The sequence below is a fragment of the Phodopus roborovskii genome, unplaced genomic scaffold (genome assembly GCF_943737965.1).
Source record: "Phodopus roborovskii unplaced genomic scaffold, PHOROB, whole genome shotgun sequence".
Classification (NCBI taxonomy): domain Eukaryota; kingdom Metazoa; phylum Chordata; class Mammalia; order Rodentia; family Cricetidae; genus Phodopus; species Phodopus roborovskii.
In genome coordinates this window covers 1,367,735-1,386,889 of record NW_026126629.1, presented here as the reverse complement: position 1 = coordinate 1,386,889, position 19,155 = coordinate 1,367,735, and the positions used below count along the sequence as shown (strand labels likewise).

Here is a 19,155-nt window from a genome sequence, read left to right as displayed (position 1 = left end):
AAGCATCCTACAACTCTGGTATCTTCCTCAACACCTCAGTGACTGGAACTTGGTACTAAGTGGGTTTTCCATCCATCATCTCTGTCCCTCGTGTGATATTGCAGGGGCTGGCAGTTCGCTCGCTGGAACCAGAGATGGTCAGGTTATTTAAGGGCTAATCAGAGTGTCTCTCACTCCTGGATGCTTCTCTTCCTTGGCTTAGCTACACATGCAGAGGAATTCTCATTTTTGTTTTTCTGCATCATATTTAACTCTCTTTCTGGAAGCCAAGTGGAATTAATTGTGTAAACATGAGCAATGGTAATTGGGTAAATGAAGTTGGAAACCAAGGTATGATATTTTTGTTTTGCTCTGTGAGGGGGAAAAATAGGGAGCTTGTTTTTGCTATGGTGGCAAACCTTACTGTAAGAATTCTGGACAGACAGTTGGCAGAAGGAAATCCATTTATGAATTCCTCCCCAGGACTCATTGATCTGAAACATGTGTCTGATGCCTCACAGGTTATTGATCAAGCTGACTGTTCCACGTTGTGCCGAGCACCAGACCCAGTATTTTGATGTACAAACTCAGTTACTAGGCACAAGGGAGCAAGAAGTTCCCATGAGAATTGCAGTGTGGTGGCAAACATTTATTACAAGAGCCATATAAATGTGTCATAGAGATGTCCCCAACATTACAGAATGCTATTAGCAAAGTGCTCCTTTAAAATAAAGAAAGGATCAGCCTCCCTTTAAATAGCTGTCATTTTATAAATGACTTCTACTAATTGTGTGGACATACGATCTTTCCCAAAGAATTCAAATCAAGGGAAACTAGTAAAGACTATGTTTAGTCCTGTGTCCAAACCACTGAGGTGGTCCAGCAATCTTAGGACCCTGCAATTCTTGACTTCAGTAGATAGCTTTGCCAGACTATGGTATTTATTCATAGTCTTCTACCTTTCTCTATTAATTTCACTAGAATCCCATTTCCTCTCTACCTTGATAAATGCATTTCTCCAGTTGAAAACTCAAGCAAACCCAGAAGGAAACTTGGCAAAGGAGTGTGTCCCACTCATCACACAAATCACTTTTTAAACCAGAACTATTAGAAAGGAGCTGGTTCAAGGTTAAGGAAACACTCATTAAAGAGAGAGAATTGTGGGTACTGCTGGGGCTGTGTGCTTGTGTGGAAGAAGAGACTATTGTCGCAGGATGTTTGCAGAGCTGATATGGTAAACCACATGACAGATGGGTCAAGTGCTGATTACGGTATTCTAACATTTGGAATAGCGAGTAACATATTCGATAAGCTGGCAAGTTTTTATATATGATTCAACCCACAATATAAAAGCCATGAGAATTCCAAATTGAAAATAATTAAATGAGCTGGAAACAATCAGATACCACACATTTTCCCCTCAAATGACAGATTTTGACATGTTGAAATTCCACAAAGGGAGCACGAATATTCCTAGCTCGCTTGAACTAATAACGGCCTTTTATCTGCTTTTGCAAAGCAATTAACTTTAGCTTTTCTCACAATGTGAAGGTTAATAGTGACCATTTATAGGTACTTTAGACTTCAGGGAGATCTTTCCCAAACCTTGTTTGATTTGTTCTAGTCGGCAACCCTATCAGATACACAGTGGAAATTCTTAACTCTGCCATTTGTATGAGAAGAAACAAAATCACAGAGGGTACAAAATTAGTTTAAAAGTGAATATCCTATAAAGCATGAGAATGCACACTGCCAACCATTCGTGCACCACACTCTGTCTCTGGTCATGTGAAGAAGAGAATCATTTAATGACTTGTGAGTGTTGTTCATGATACAAAAGTGTATCTTCTTCTCGGCAATGATGCAGCGACTGTCATTCATGTTTTCCCATCTCGCTGGAGCATTCGGTGTTTGCATTCAGCCTCTGAGTGTCTGGGTAGGGGTGGTGCTGAGATGCTAGTAAGAGTCCTTGTCAACTCCTGTCACACCTCCAGGACACCGAGGTGATGCCGGGGAAGCAGCATCTCCGTTGTTGTTTGTCATGTTTGCTGCTTGATTTGTTCTTTTCAGAGTTTGTTGTCGTACTTGTCACTCTTTGTGAAAGTCACTTTGTCTCTTTGCTTTTTTTTTTTTTTTTTTTTTTTTTTGGTTTCTCTCCACCTATCTGAACAGCTCCCCAGCCAGCTCCTGAGCCTCATCCTTTACTCATGCATTTGCAGACCAGCCTGCTATATCAGAGGCTCAAAGCCATGCCTAGGCCAATATCAAGTACTGTAAACTTCTATTGTTCTGTCACTCGGCAGCTTTCTAGTTTAGTTGGCTTCTCTGTTCACTCTTGAAATTCTGTGTCGGTTTGGAATACTAAGCTGAGGCTCAGGCTCTCAAGTGTGATATTGTAGGTTTTGAAATACTTGGAAGAGAGCATTTATTCCCAAATGTCCACATTTTTTTGTCTAGCTATGTCTGACATACGCAACATTTTCAAATTTCAATGTCAGCACAAAATAACATTGTTGTTGCATAACATTTTGCATGACGGTTTTTCCTCTGTTATGAGCTTCAGTTCCGCTGTATGAAATGTTTCCTAAGTATATTGTATTTTCAATTCTTTTCATCAGTGCTCCAGCTACTGCAAAATTGGGTTGGGTAAAAATGTCGCAGCACATTTCACAACAGCAGAAGTGACCAAGAACAAGACGCGTCTCTAAAAACAAGCATCTTCTTGGCCTCTGGGGATGGGGTTGCTGAAGGCTTTTACACAGTGTTTTCTTTAAAGACAGCATCTCACAGAATTCAAGTCTAGTATAATTTTCGCCATTCAGTTAGTAAATCAGCTGTTCAAATGAATAGGAAAACAGTAGCTAAAGTGGTGTAAGCTACAGATAACGGAGTCACAACTAATTAACAATAAATGGAAGTCGGGCTACATGGGTTAATTGGCAGTCAAGTATTCTAGATTAAAGGCTCCTAACCCACCTACTTCAGTGGCTACATGTTCAAATACAATTGTACAAGGTTTTATTAAACATACTGTCTGTATATATAATATACACCAGGCATACACATACCTGTGTACATGTGCACACACTCAAAGAATGACTGCATGCACACGTACATGTTATGTGTATCTATTGCCGTTTAATGTAGTCAATCTAGAAGTCTTGCATTAAAAGAATAAAAACAAATCTTCAGGCAGTCCTCGCATAAGCATCTTGGATTTTCAAAATGTAAAACAGCATTTGAACTTTTTAGGTAAATGTGAATAAAAACACTGGTGGGAATCACTTTATTTCTGTCTCAGATGTCATGTACAGTCAGAATTCCCCTAGATTTGGTGAGCATTCCATCCAAAAGGATAATGCTCTCTGCTTTAAAAGTGAGAGATTTCAAAATGGTCTAAGTGGGGTCTCCTGCAGATCTGTATAATGTGCAGGCTTGTCTGGTTATCGGAACATGTATGTACATATGTGATGTATGTATGTGGATGTATGTGTTGAATGGGTAATAAGCATAGGATGAGGAATCTGCAAATTGATGTGTAAATGTGAATATCAACTAATAAAAAGTACATATTTACTATCAAAATGCAAATGCCTCACTCTACACATATTACCCAAACATATATACGCAGTATGTTTGTAGAAATGCCTGGAAGTCTATAAATGAAATTCTGATAGTCTACTACTAATAAAAATTACAAATAGGTCAGGTATTCCCAAACACAGAAGTCAATCTCGCCTCTCATTTTTCTCTCCAAATATTTTTGCCCTAGACCGTAAGCTATCACCTTAACATCCCACATCTGTTGACTGAGCATTGGCTATCCTTTACCTAGTCTGCAAACTAACTTTCCCCAAAACTCCTGCCTCTAAGCTCCAACTAGTTCCAGCCACCTTTCCACCTGGCAATGGTAGAGATAAAGATGATTCTATTGATCACATACCGAAAGCCCATCTCCAAACCCACAATTATCTAGTTGAATTGAAACTTTAAATTCTGCTCATCTTACTTTGTCCCATGGTGTCCTAACTCCCAATGGATAAAACATTTCTTTTTACATAGGGTTGTACTGAGTTTGTTTTTCCATTATTCAATTTTAAATACTAATGATGAGTGTCACCTAAGAAATGCCTATCTTGTTTAATTAGCCACTTCCTGTCCTTTTATTTAAATATACCCACTCCAAAAACAACTTTGCATGATGTATTAAGAAATTCTATTTAGCACTAGGGATGTACTTCCATAGTAGGAAAATTGCCTAACATGTGTAAGGTCCTGGGTTCAGCCCTCAGCACCACAAAAAAGGGGGGAAGTATGCAAAGGAATTACCTTAAGCATGACATATTCTGACATCCAAGCTAAACAGATTCAGCTAAGAGCTGAGACTGTACACAGCATGAGCTCAGCTCCGAGCAAGGTACAGCTAAGGCAAGAGTTCTGTTCCTTTTTGAACTTGTTGAAAACAATTCTGTGAACTCACAATAAATAAAAACAAAGTGAAGTCAGTACATTGTTGCAACTTTCCTGTTAAAATATTGGTTATAGCAGCCTTGGACACACAGCAGGAGCACCTTTTGCAATAACCTGTCCCCGAATGCCCTTTTAGTAATTCTGTCCTGCCTTCTACATACACCCCCAGAAACAATTAGTTTTGCTTTTCATCTTTTCCCTGATGACTTGAGACACGGAGGCCTTTGAATGTTCCTTTCCAAATGAACATTCTAGTACACAGTCAACACGCAGACCTGCACTGAAAATGAAAATCAGTGCTATCCTGTTGAATTGCTCGTGGCACCACCAATCAACATGAAACCTGGCCTCTATCATCCCTCAATGGCAGGCAGAACAGTGTAGAGAATGATATCAGGTATGCTGTCTTTAAAGAATGTCTGTACAAATGTCACTAAATTGGCATGGGCTTTCCTAGATCTCATTTTAGCAACTTGGAAGCTGGAGCACTGTTTTTCTAAGTGTATCATTATGACAATGACAACAAGGTGGCTTTATGGTTTGCTCATTTAACATTTGCATGAAAGTTTTTTTTTTTTTTTTTTTAAGTTGATAACCATTCAGAATTTCTCACCCACTAGTTCTTTTGGCCACAAAACTAGCCTGCTGCTTTCGCTGAATCTTACCACAAATTCTTATACTCCAGAAAATGTAGGCCGCTTAATCACTCCTGCCAAAAAGCTTGAAGATACAATCCGTCTTGCTGAACTAGTCATTGAAGTACTTCAACAAAACGAGGAGCATCATGCAGAGGTGAGCAGGCCCAGTGGGAGAAGTCACGGCGCCCCTAAGCTCAGGTTCCAGCACTGACTGGTTGTGAAAGAGATCCCTCTAACTCCTGTTTGCTTTTAACTGGCTTCTGAAAGGAGTAATGGTAGACGCTTTGGAAGGAGGCATCTTTCGGAGGTTGTCTAAATAACGGAGAGGTGGTTGTATGTTGTGCATTTCAGCCTAAGTTTTCAGATGTTTCTCTGAACACGAGACTGAGGTGAGTGTAACACAAGGGTCCAGGTCTGGTGGCATCCAGCATGCACAAATCCATTATCCAGACACACAGAATACTTTTTGGTCTTTCGTGGTTGTTTTCGTTGACAGCACTGTTGTTTTGATTGGTTCTTTGGTGTGTGAACCACAGGTCATCTTTATTCCTTTTTTCTTTTTTCTTTTCTTTTTTTTTTTTTTTTTTTTTTTTTTGAGTTTTTCTCTGCATCTTACTCTCTCAGTACAATACTTTCCCTTATTTAACCTTAAATTGCCTGGGTTGCTGAGCACAGTGACAGAGTCAATAAGTCTATGTTGTTCAACTTGTCCTTTCTGTGACGCAAACCCAGATAAATATGGCTTTCTTCATTGTGTTTTTACAAACCACTACTAAAATGACTTTGAGGTAATCATAAACTGAAGGACTTCAAGACCAAGCACATGCCAAACCTATAAGGACGTAAACGCCCCAGCACTTCCAAAGAGGGCCCTGAGCATTAAACTCTGAAACTGTTCCAAACTTGAACTTCAAAGCCATCTCTCTTAACATAACCTGCTTTTAAAATGTCACTAATTCTCCCTCTCCCTCTGCATTCATATTTACAGAGAGGGGAGGAAAGGGCAGTCTGTAAAAGTGATTTCTCAGGTACCTAAAACGACCCTTCCCATGAATAAGAAAAAAAAAAACTGACAGATCGTTAAATGATATGTCATACACTGTAAACCCAGCCATCCCAACTAATGCTGATTGCATATTGAAATTTCCTCCCTGTTTCTCTACTGTTCCGGTCAATCTTGGCTGATCGTGGCAGGGGAAAGAGGTATGTGATTCAGCTGAATGAAGTGGCCACCTGCTGTCATACTCTGTGCATGCCCTTCTAGTACCATGTCTTCTAATGGGATTTTCCTAGTGCTCCCGCTTTCTAACACTGACCCAAGGAATGTAACAGCAACTTCCAGTGGACTGCTTGTGACATGGGTGGCCCTCCACAGCAGGGTAAATGTGGGGTGAATCCCTTGTGCGTGCATGGAGCAATTGATACACTTATGAGGACTGCGGTTACATCCTGACACGCACCTCCCACCTGCCTTGATTCTGTTCCTGGCCTGTCATAGTTTCCTATGTCCGTCTGTATTTACCTTTATCGCAGAAGAGGAGTTCCAAGCTTAGTAAGCAGTAGGTCCTTGGAGCGATACTAACCTTCCTCTACAGCTGTCTATATGTGAGTCATATATACAGTATTTATATATAGAGAGAGTGTCTTGAAGAATTCTGAATTCCCTGCAGACCCCGTGAGTGGGTGTCACTAACCCATATAGCATTTATCAATGAACACACCCAGGAGGAAAAAGGGGTGCCGAATAGTACACCCAACCACACAAACCTAAGAGAAACTTCCAGAGACAAGCAATGAAGTTGAGTTGATTTTTTTTCTTCCACTCTTATTTTGTTTGATTTTTTTTTTAAGATTTAGAGTGGGGGGGGGGGTCAAGTGATGATATGTATCTTCAAAATCATCTCCAGGAATTTGAAGGACTTTGGCCTGCCTTTGCTGGCTTTGAGTGGTAAAGGCTTGACCAAGTCCCCATATTTGTGAAGCCATGGATATGAAGACAATGTTTGCTCCCAGTTGCTGCTGTGGGTTTAAATGAATGACAGAAGAAGAAAATGACAGACATATTCGATTGGTAACCAAGCTACTTTCTAAGGCTACTCCCAGATTACAAAGAATGCATATGTTCTTCAGCCACACCAAAGAGGCACCAAAGAAAACTTAATATCCCAGCACTATAGAACAAAACACAGTTTTTAAACCCAAACTCCAAAGAAGTATTTCTTTTTACCTTTCCAAAAAAAAAGAAACTTTTTAGTGCCAATCATCATAATAATCACTATCATAAAAGTATTTTCCACTTGCAGATTTGGAAGTCATGCAGGGCAAACAATTATGGTAACCTGAATCTTGTTCTCAGCAGTGTGTTTTGAAGTTAGTAATAAAACCCTTAGCATATTTTAGAGTTCTGAAGACCAAAATTATTTTAGTAAATGTGCCAAATCAGTAATTTTACTACTTAATCAGACCTACCCATGGGGCTACTTCTATCTGCTGACCCCTAAGCCAAGGAGTTTAGTGTTCTTTGAAGGAAAATAAGAAATAAATACCCTGGGCCATGAAGGCTAGAGTGCACAACAGCTAAATCTTAGCATCTAGCCAGAGAAGCTTGGGCTTGAGTTCTAGCTACAGCTGTTCATCATGTGACTGTGGTCTAGTTACTTAATGAAGTGGGGTGGCTGCTGGCAGATGGAAGAGTAACATTAAGCAAACCATCAGATATTGTGCCCAGCATATGATAAGCACTCTACAAAGTTTAGCTGTTATTATATTAAGAAAAGAATTCCCCAAAAATCAAAATATCTGCTGATTTAAAAAAAAAAAAAAAGTGAAGCCTAGGTGAGAAGTACTTAATGCCTGAGAGCTAAATGTGCTGGAAGGAGGGGGAGGGAGTCCCTTCCCAGGTGGGAGGGGTGGGCTGGTCTTGGAAGGCACCCCACCCATTCTCAGTCTCCATATACAACCAATAATACCTGATGCAGCTGGCAGACATTTGAATTCTTGAGTCTTGTGCCAGCCCCACTGACTGGAATCTCTAGCTGCCCAAGGAATCCCTGTCTATAGCCAAGTGACTAGCATATAATGGAAAAAGTTGACATGATATAGAACACATTGTAAATAGTTTCTCCCTGAATGAATGAAGATTTGTTTGCCCAGAACTGCTCACTAAGCTTTGAAACAATAATAATAAAGCACTAAATCATAAATTTAGGTCTAAGTGCTATGGCCATACTACTTATGGATACCTCACAAATAAAAGTGACAATAGGGCTGCCCCCCCACACACACACACACACTAATCTTCTTTAAATATGTTTTAAGTTCCAATAAAATATAGTTAATGTCCCAAGAGGGAAAAAACTCTCATCAGCCAAGAGTACATCCTTTCTTTAGTATTCACACATGCTGTATGTGGAAGCTGTTGTCACATTTTGCTCTCATATGCAGCGGAATATTTTTCTCAGAACCTGACCTACTCACAGGCACACAAATTATAACTTCATGTACTCCCCCTTCCTAATCTCTCTCTATGTATACGTATGTATATGTATATATGTATTGTGGTGCAAAGAGGGGTACATATATACATGTCAGCTTGTGTGCAGAATACATAGTGTGTTCAGTGTAGTGAATGTATTCCCTGAGACACACCTTTTGTCTTTGAGTAATAAAAAAAACACTGGGTAAGTACTTACAATCCAATGAGTAACTCCATATTGTCTATGGAAAAGGTTTATTGAAACTTTAGGTGCCGGTCAACATACATGACTCTGTGTGTAAATGTGGTTTGTATCCTGTAAGAGTAAACCTAAAATAAAGTCTAGTGTTTGCTTAGCCCAGCCATGCAGACTACCCATTTGGTAGAATTATCCCTTAGCTGTTTAGTTATTACTATCCTAGCTAGACTCTTGCCTACTTCTTAAGAGTCAACTTCGATTACAAGGTGCTACAAAGAAAATCCTTGGTTTTCATCTTTTCCCCAGCCCCCTAATTTAAAATCGCTTCATTCACTGTGCCCATTTCCATAGTGATACACTGCTCTTTGTAGGCTCCCAGTGGATCCAGCCTATGTGACTATTATTGCAAAGACTCAGAGTTGCTCAGTAACAAATTACGTAGGACTGTTCTCCACAGAAGAGAGATACTGTGTACCTCATGGTCTCTTGTTTACAAGTTTTTAAAATTATAAACCTAAGGACCACATCTGAAGCTGGGTTAAGACTTTTTAATTTCATGCATTTGACTGGGTTTTAGTTTGATTTGGTTTTCTATTTGTGTTCCCTGTCATCTTAGAACAGAGTTGTACATGGGAACATAATACGTTCTTTCCCATAGTATCTTCTCGGCCATGCCCTGAAGATGTAACATTGATCAACCAAGTAAATAATTAGTGCCAGCTGCATTTGCTGTGCCTTTGTGAACTTTGCAGAGATCCTGGATGCTGAAAGAAGAGTTATCTCTGTATAGGGTCAGGCTGTGGACAGGAATCCAGCAATTCCAAGCATTCACACAGTCTGCCTAAATAGCAGGCTGGAAAGGCTCTGACTGGGGGAGGAAGGATGTCTTCCTCTGCTGGACTCAGGCCCAGGGCTCTCATCTCTAGGTGGTGAAGCTACAAGAATGCTTCATTTGTTCAAGCCCAAATACTTAGAATCTGTGATGACTCAGTTGCATCTATGGCTATTTTCATTTTTCTTAAATAAAATATTTTAGCATAATATCAACACTCTATGGAAGTCTTTTCTTGTAAGTTGGAGGCATATAATTCTTTTTTTCCATCCTTGGATCTACAAAGTTAAGTTTCCCATCTTTTTAACTAACAGGACAATTTATCAACAATTCCTTAAAAATCGGGGGAAATTTAAGCATTCTGATACATTCCTGTGCTAAACATTGGGGAATCCATGAATGTCATTTACTTTAGTACCCAATTACAGGCTGTGTTCAAAAGCAATAAAATATCTCTTGTTCAAAGTCCAACAGTTTGAGCCTTTGGCTCACAGGCCAGCATCCCCTCGCATGCTCTGAATCAGTGGGGTTCTACTGTACATTACAGTGGAAACAGCAGGGGTCTAGTTCCAGCCAAGCCATCCTTAAAGAACCGTACATGACTTGATTTTTTCCATTTAATTTGCAAACCAGCCACATGTTGATAAAGGAGAAGTAAGTAAAGTGATCATGAAAGAGGAGAAGTAGCCCCTCTCTTCTGCCTCCTAGTGGCTGTTAGAATACCCCTCCAATAAGGACTAGATCACAGAAGAGCTTGGCTATTGACCAAACCCTTTCATATATAAAACTATCCATAATCATGTTTCATATTTCCAAACGCCTTCCCATCTTTTTTGGTGAATGCTCCGGAAAGTGTTTCCAGTGTGGATACTTTACGGCACTGAGTGGGGCGGTGGGGATGAGAAGAGGCTGGCAATGTTTGTTATCCGCTCTCTTTGAAATCAGCAAAACAGGGCCTGTTGACACCACCACTCATTCTGCATGTCCCCTGCCAGAAATGATTAGCCTACATGCATGCATGCCTTTGAACTGCATTCACATCTGGCCCAGGCTGATGTGAATGTCACCCCTGAGACCTTGCACAGTGATTTCCAAGGACCCATGTGCATGAAAATGAGTTACTTCACTGATATTTTTGGTTTTCAATGTACATATGTGTGTATGCCCTAGGTAACCTTATTCCATGTTCTCTAGGTTAAGCATGATATTTCCTCTAGACCAGAAGTAAAGAACAAAGGCTCCCTCCTGAGATAGATGTTTTACTCAACAGTCGTGTAGTAATTCTAATAATGGTTTGCTTTGACCTAGTTTGATATAGGGGTAATGTTTCCACTGTGTAGGGAAACGGGAGTCCCTGTGTTTGGATGAGACCATAAACAACTAATTCCCAGATATGGAAATATGAATGAACAGTATTTGCAAATTTTCAAGTTAGACCAGCAGAAAACCCATAAACACAGTGAAGAAACTCCCAAATTTTACACCTTAGAGCAAGAGTCAGCAAGCAGCCATGACAGAGCATGACCCAAGCCTACTGAGTTATTGTAAATTGAGCAGAAGTTCCATGTCTGACACCCTCCAGTGGTGTTCTCTGACCTCTCGGTCAGGAGCAAGGCTTTCTACAGAGTATTGCCTTGAACACTGAGAAGCCCATACATATCCAAACTGCTGTTCTCTTTACAATAAAATGACCTCACCCTGCTGGGTGCACAGCCAGTCTTGAGCAGTGAGGGTTGGAGCACATACCTTTCATCCCATGGAGATACTCATCACCTCTCTGTTGTTTTTCTGCCACATTTCAAAGGCCTTTGCATGGTGGTCAGACTTAATGGTGGAGCACGCAGAGACGTTCCTGTCACTCTTTGCAGTGGATATGGATGCAGCATTAGAGGTGCAACCCCCAGACACATGGGACAGTTTCCCACTGTTCCAGCTGCTGAATGACTTTCTCCGTACAGACTGTATGTATCATCCTGGACTATTGGTTTTTCCTGATTAGTGTGCATACAAATTTGTTGCTAAGATGTATTTATTCCATATAGACTATGATCAAGACAAAGCTCCTCCTCGTTTTATTGTTATGCACACACACACACACAGACCACACACACATACACCACTCTACACACACACATACATACCATACACACACTACAATACCATACACACATATACATACACTACACACACACCATACACATTCATATACACAGCACACACATACATAGCACACACACTACACACACACATGCATACCAAATATACACACCACACACACATACCCATCTCACAAACCAAACACATACACAACACATGCCATACACACACTACACACACACTCCTTATACATATATATGTGTGTGTGTGTGTGTGTATATATATATATATATATATATATATATATACTATACACAAACCACACACACTACAAAATATACACCATACACATACATATACACAGACACACATACACATCACACACACTACACACACACACACACCAAATATGCATACCACACACACATACCCATCTCACAAACCAAACACATACACAACACATGCCATACACACACTACAACACACTCCTTATACATATATATATATATATATATACACACACTATGCAAAAACCACACACACTACACATATACACACCACACACACTACACATGTACACACCACACATCCACACAAAACATACACATCTCACACACACATACATACCACACACTGCGCGCACACACACACACCACATACACATACCGACTTAACTGTGGACAACAGTTCTCTTGCCTGTCTTTATCAGAAGAACAAAGGAGCATGTGAGAAGATGTATCCATTTCTTGTGTTTTATTTACTCCCAGCAAATTAGTTAACTTAACCTCTTTATGCTCTTCAGTTTTTATCAGATGGTACTTCCTAGATAAAAGATGTCTCTAGCCAACAAACTCTGGAAGCACTTCAGTGTCTTGTAGCAATGACAGCACAGCCATAAAGCCATAAAGCAGTCCTTCTTCCTGGAGGTTGATGAAGAGGGGGAGGTGGCAGGGAGATGGGTAGAAAAGGGGTAAAATAAAGCTTTTACAATTGCTGTACCTTGTTACTTCGCTTGGGAGTGTGCAAATAGGTAACGTGGCTATTATTCACAGTTCCCTTCTACACAGGCTCAGGCATGAGCTTTGTTGCTGTTCCTGTGTTTTTTTTTTTTTTTATTCCAGTTTCCTTAGAAGCAGTGTATTTGATATAGAAGTGTGTACACTGTACTTCCATAAAACTACTGTGGTTCTGACCATGATCTTGCTTGTCTGTTCCAGATAATTTGTGCAATGGGAAATTTCACAAACACCTGCAGGACCTGTTTGCCCCACTTGTTGTTAGATATGTGGATCTGATGGAGTCCTCAATCGCACAATCCATTCACAGGGGCTTTGAGCGGGAGTCATGGGAACCAGTCAAGTAAGGAAACCTCTTTTAATACCATCGAAATTGGGGTACAAATGGCTACAGACTCTGTTATATGACCATTGTTGTTAGTATGAACTGAGAGCTAGCTTTATTTCTTAATATGGTACTCAAGGCTTCCCTGTCTGAATGGGCAGAGAGGAGAGATTAGAAGTATGTTTTCTAAATTGTAACTTTGTGTCACAAAAGATATACTGAGAGATGTAACCACGGGTGTGTATTTATACTATCTGCTTATCTTATTCATAAGGTCCCCAGGAGAGGGCACTGACCACAATATACAATATTATTGGTTACACATCCCACTGGACAAATCATGGGGGATCCTGTGTGTTGTAAGAGGCTAAATAATCTCAGTTATTGAGTGTGCCTGGCAAACCTAGTACCTCCTCTGCTATCAGAGGAGAAGATTGTGCCTGTGGACCACCAAGGACCAGTCCCAAATATCCTGCAAAATGACACCCTAGATGGAGGCTTTGTGATATGGTTTGAAAAGCTCTGGTAAAGCCTAGCCCTGTCTTTGCCCTATGAGATTCTAGTTGTTTGTGCTCCTTTCCTCCCCTTCTTTAAGAAATTATTTAGTTATTTATTATCTGCAGCCCTTTACATCTTTGAGATGTAGCAGCAACCTGGAACAAAACAGGGGTGTGTGCTAGCATTTTAGGGAACTCAGACAAGAGCTCAAGAGCCTTTCCTCAGTACAGAGTTCTTTTCTGAAACAGGCATATAAATCAACCCCTGCTAATATCAATGTTTAGACAACCCTGACTGACACAGTTCCCTCTGGCCCCTTCAGTAGTTAAGGAGGACTGTGTTTTCTTTGCCCAAACTGAAAGCAAGTCAATAGCCCATAGCTATTGGTTTGAAAGGAAAGAAAGATAATGGGACTGTTGACTTTTAACTCTGTGGTCTAAAGCTTGATCCTTAAGAGGATAATGCATTCATGAGGAGGTATTTGTTTATTTATTGGTCATAATTATTAAGAACATTGTGCTATGGAAAGGAGCTGTGAAGAGGAAAAGGCTTAAGTGAGTGATATTCATGTTTTGAAAATAGCAATGGTCTTGAAATAGCATTTCCTTGCTTGGTTTAAATGTGGAAGGTACTATTGCCAACATACACAGAAGGGAAATGATACCACCATTGGTTACTAAAGTGCCTTAGATTTGGGGCCTCACCCTAGTGGGAAGGCAAGGGTTTGACTTCTAGGAACTTGTTTTCTCATCGTTCAAAGTGATTCTTTAAAAAGTTCCTACCCGGGGTCTGAGACTTGTCATGAATTTCTGTGAAAATGTCACTAAAGTCATTTTATAATCTGTTAACTTCTTTAGAAGCCAAACATATGACTGCTATTCGTTTGGAAGCCTTCAAGTGTTCTTAGTACGGCCCGCAGTAAAGATAGAATCAAAATCACTTTCACAATTGGAATCGTAGTCTGGGAATGTTTTGTTGGGGATTTTTTTTAACTGGTAAAATTGAACTCATGGATCCATAATTTAAAAGTCTGAGCTTTGAAAAGTGTAAGTGTTCTGAGTCTCCACAGCCACACCTGAGAATGTAGACAGGTGTGGACATGATGTGGCCGGAGTAGGTGTCCAAATTGTGCTGTTGTTAATCTTTGTTCAGTTCATATCAAACAGTACATACCTTTCAGGGTATGTGGAGAAATTTGAAAAGGCCAAGTAAAACACAACCTAGATTAACATTCCCTTTAACCACACACAAGTTAGCTGGCTGTTAGACAACATGGATGCTGTGTGGCCCAGAGGATAAAAAGTAGACTGGGACGTGTTTCTATGAAGTGAACCTACCTCCCGATGCCTCCAACAGAGGAAAGATAATACGTGAGAACGTCCCTGCTGCCTGCAGAGGGCCTTCCCTCTTTTTTAAGCAAAGGTGCTTCTTTCATCTTGGATTTTTATCAAAACAACAACAACAAAAACTCAGAAGTGGACAGTGGTGGTGTTGGCACGCCTTGAATGCCAGTACTCAGGAGGCAGAAGAAGGAAGAGCTCCGTGAGTTCAAAACCAGCCTGGTCTACAAAGGGAGTTCCAGGACAGCAAGAACTGTTACACAGAGAAATCCTGTCTTGAAAAATCTAAAAAAAAAAAACAAAAAACAAAAACAAAAAACAAAAAAAACAAAACCTGAGAATTCTATCAAGGAACTGACTTGGGTAAATTTATTTGCCCAGTCCTTTAGTCTTCTCAGTTTCTACCACATGACTAACACACACAAACATTCATGTATGCACATGCATACATATATGCACACATACACATACATGTATGGATGCATGCACATACATACATGCAATGATTTAGAGATAAAAGAAAATACACAAAAAAGGGTGCTCATCTTTCATATTTCCTTGTATCAAACTATTGACCTGTAAAGAAAAATGAAACTACAATTATTTGGGCTTAATGTAACAGAAATTATTTGGTAGAATAGGTAAATAGCTATTTACCTTGAGACCTGGCTTTCTATCTCTGTGAGAAGAGATGGCCTGTATTTTATACACTTGCTCCAATATTCTCTGTGCACTGATGGAGAATCCCATTTTATAGTTTCCGCCTGCAGCCAAAGACTATCTACAAGATAGGCCTAAGTGTTCAATAGAGGCCCAGGCCATAGCCCTTCCCTAAGTGCATGCCATTGGACCACTGTCCAGAGTTGGGTGGGTAGTTCAGAGGTCTTCTGGCATCCCTGAATGTGGAGTCTGGTCCCTGTGTATAAGTAGACAACATCTCACTCTGCTGCTAATTAGTGGTAGCTCATTGCTAATACACCATAGAGGCTTCTAGGGTAGAAGAAAGTTTAGAAATTCTTTTCAGTGTGTGGGTGACCCCTCTGTCTCTGCTTTGATTCTTCTGAGATTCTGAGAGCACAGAATCCTTAATTTTGTGATCTCCTGTGTCAGGTGAGGGAGTTTCAGGAGAGTAAAAGTAACTACTGCTTTATGTAAAGGACTATAAATCCTGGTTTCCAGGCACTTATAATTCATGTTTCTTCTCTGGACCTTAAATGTGCAAATGAAAAATACCTTTTAACTAAGATCTTTTCTCAAACTGTTGACAATCTAATTGTAACAGACAGTATCCAAGAGACACTTCAGCAGCTTGTGTGTGGCTGGCTTTCAAATATACAAGTGTTACTGAATCTACAACTCCTGACCCTAGGGACTCAGAAGGAAAAGGCATGGTCCTTAAAAGCCTAGAACGTTTGATTGCCAGATCCCATGAAAAGTGGAGAAAGAGAAACAATTCTCCAGGTGCATTGCCTGAAACGTGGGAACACATTACTCATTACTCATTACTAATCATAATCATAATAAAATTTTAAAAAGAAGTCCTGAGCCAGGAACTTTCCAGAATACCCAGAGCCATTAATGTCTTGAATTAAGATCCGTCCTCACTTGGCTTTCCCAAGACTTGATGTCCTCCTGTATGAAACAAAGCTTTTGATAAACAAAAATCTTCCCTTACAAGGATTCTTGGTAATATTATTGTGCAAGTCCACACACAACTATACAGTCTCTTCTCTCCCTCCCCTGCATTTAGAACAGAGAAGGACCTGGCACATAGCCAGGCTCAGCAGTATCAACAAAATGCTGGAAACATGTACAGGCTAGGGAATGCAAGGATATAACAGAAAAGTAAAACCGTGGAGATGGAGATGAGAAAAAGATATCATTCCCAGATTGGGAATCTATATCTAGTTGGGTCTAGCAATGTATATACAATAATGGCTTTAAATATTACCAAAGTATGTATGTACAAATCATATAAAGAATGTGAGAATGTAGCTCATAAGGAGATGAGTTTCTACTAAGAGGTCTGGGAGGAAATGACTTGAAACATAGCATTTCAAAAGAGTCAGGGCTCACTGGGAGGACAATGGACACAATTGGAAATGTGCAATGAGTGCACCAAAGCAACACTGAGAATCTGCTGTGGGCTATCAAGGATGGAGCAAGCCTCTCAGTTGTTTGAGAGGTTCTTAAATCCCAGGGAGTTTGAGATGTGTTCTGTAAATGATATGCTCTCAATGGGGCTTGATAGTCCCAAAGCTGTGATAAATTATCTTACTGCTATCATATACAAAATGTAGGCCTACATACAGTACATAGATAAATAGAGCATTTGTGGCATTATACTTTCATAGAGAAGGAAATTGGGGCTGAGTAATAAAGAATAACAAGTTAGGAAACATTACTTGGGACTCTAGGAAATAATCAAAGTGTACCCATACCCCTGAGTAGGATTAGACCTAAGAACAAACAAAGAGAGAAGCTTCGGTGTACAAAGCACCAAGAAAAGACAGAGGTACTTCATATATTCATGCAACAAATGGCTTATAAAAGTAGAACATATTCTGTATCTAAAAATCTACCCCCATCCATAAGCTTAAAGAAGAAATATTTGAGAGATGATGTAACCATATCCCCTCCGCATGGAAACGGTCTTGGTTAGAAACAATTCTAAGAAAGGGGCCCCACCTACATTCATGGCCGTCAGTATCAATGGGGTATACACAGATGAATGTGAGAGACAGCAGATGAGAACGTTTGTCAGCTCAGGCTCTAGAGATCGGAGCTAAGTGAAAGCAATCCTTTTCAGCAAGGTCCCTAGAATGAATTAGAGGCTAATTTTTTCACTTCTTGTCCTGTCCAGAGACATACACTTAAAGTTCTTACAAAGAGTCATGACTGACTGTTTGTCTGGTAGTCACTGGAGGGCCCTCTTTAAAACTAACGATTCATTTCAGCTAGTCACTGGTTCCCAGAGCCTTGACCTCACAACAAAATATTAAGCAAAATTCTTCTTTAAATGTGTGATATTGAAATATTATGCTCATAAGTTACCTCTGAATGTACCCCTTAGCATCCCAGATGAAATATTAGTAACATTAGGGATATGCTTTGTTTCCTGATAAAAGTAGAAATGTCATATTTTATCATTTTAGAACTAAATCATTAATAACATGTGCCATGAAGGAAATGTGTCTATTTAAGCCCAAGTTCACAGCCAAAATGCTGTATTTTGCAAAAACAATATGTTTTGATTAATATGAGTATTTTTTATTTTGTATGCAAAACAAAGCTCTCTTCCCATTTGTGTACCCACCATCCACTAACATGTTTAAATTAAGTTGCTTTTGCAGGCATTTGTATGTTATTCTTTTCTAGCTACTTATAATTTGCTCAGAATTGACATTTTAACTTTCCAGGCTGCCATCTCTAAGATCTCCTAATTCCTTGATCATTATTCAGTGTGTGTATCATTTAATGATCACATTTGCTTATATAGGCTTACACATGTCTCAGTGGAAATCGCCAGCGGATTTGTTTCATGGCAGTGTTTAAGGCTGAGAACCACCAGGGACTGAATTCAAAGGCAAATTCCCCAGTTAAACAGAGACACATGGAAGGGAAAGTTCCATTTCTTTTCTCTTCTACTTAATAGCAATGGTTAGCTCACCTTCTCCTGAGCCGCCCCACAAAGTACCCTGGCAGCACAAGGAATGGTGTATCTGTGAAACACCTATCTATCTCCCTGAAAGAAGAGTATGCCAGGTTGGCAATTTTGCATTCTAGGGTTTTCAGTTTATAATCCAGGGCTGACTTGCCATTGAGAATGTTTGAATGACTTATTTCTGGAGGGGGCCAAGCAACCAAGTTATTCACCAGGTCCAGCTTCTCTGCTGCAGCTTTGCCCCAGAGTGAGCCCAGAGGCAGCCTGGCCTCCAGGAGTCCTGCTAGGCAAACAGCTCACCCAGAGCTGCTTTGGCGAAACTTCCTCCTTCCCCACAAGATCCAAAAAGAGAACCTCAAGTCCTCTGCCAAAGTACTGTCAATTCCATTTAAACAGGAAGGCTCCTTTCAGTTCGGAGCTAGGCTGGGCTCTGCCATGCCAGTGACTTTGGCTGGATGGAACACCCTTCAAATGCCTCTGCAAGACGTTCAGTGCCAGTGTTTGCTGCAGTACATGACACAGACCCTCCAAAGAAATGTGCTTGATTGGACTCGGATCTCTGAACATGCTCTCTCTCCCTCCTTCTCTCCTCTCTCTTTCTCTTCTATGTCTCCCCTTCATA

General features: G+C 40.2%; 1 protein-coding gene across 12 annotated transcripts in view; it reads left to right on the top strand.

The window, feature by feature from the left end:
• Nucleotides 1-19,155, top strand: part of Cadps (calcium dependent secretion activator) — a 439,844-nt gene that overhangs the window by 332,130 nt on the left and 88,559 nt on the right. For 7 of the 12 annotated variants that reach the window (XM_051206877.1, XM_051206873.1, XM_051206872.1 and 4 more), the window contains 3 exons: nucleotides 5,135-5,241; nucleotides 11,398-11,554; nucleotides 12,908-13,049. In XM_051206877.1, coding sequence (XP_051062834.1) covers nucleotides 5,135-5,241; nucleotides 11,398-11,554; nucleotides 12,908-13,049 — 406 coding nt within the window. Of the gene's footprint in view, nucleotides 1-5,134; nucleotides 5,242-10,226; nucleotides 10,248-11,397; nucleotides 11,555-12,907; nucleotides 13,050-19,155 lie in introns of all 12 variants that reach the window. The other 5 variants (XM_051206871.1, XM_051206870.1, XM_051206866.1 and 2 more) reach the window with 1 other exon arrangement.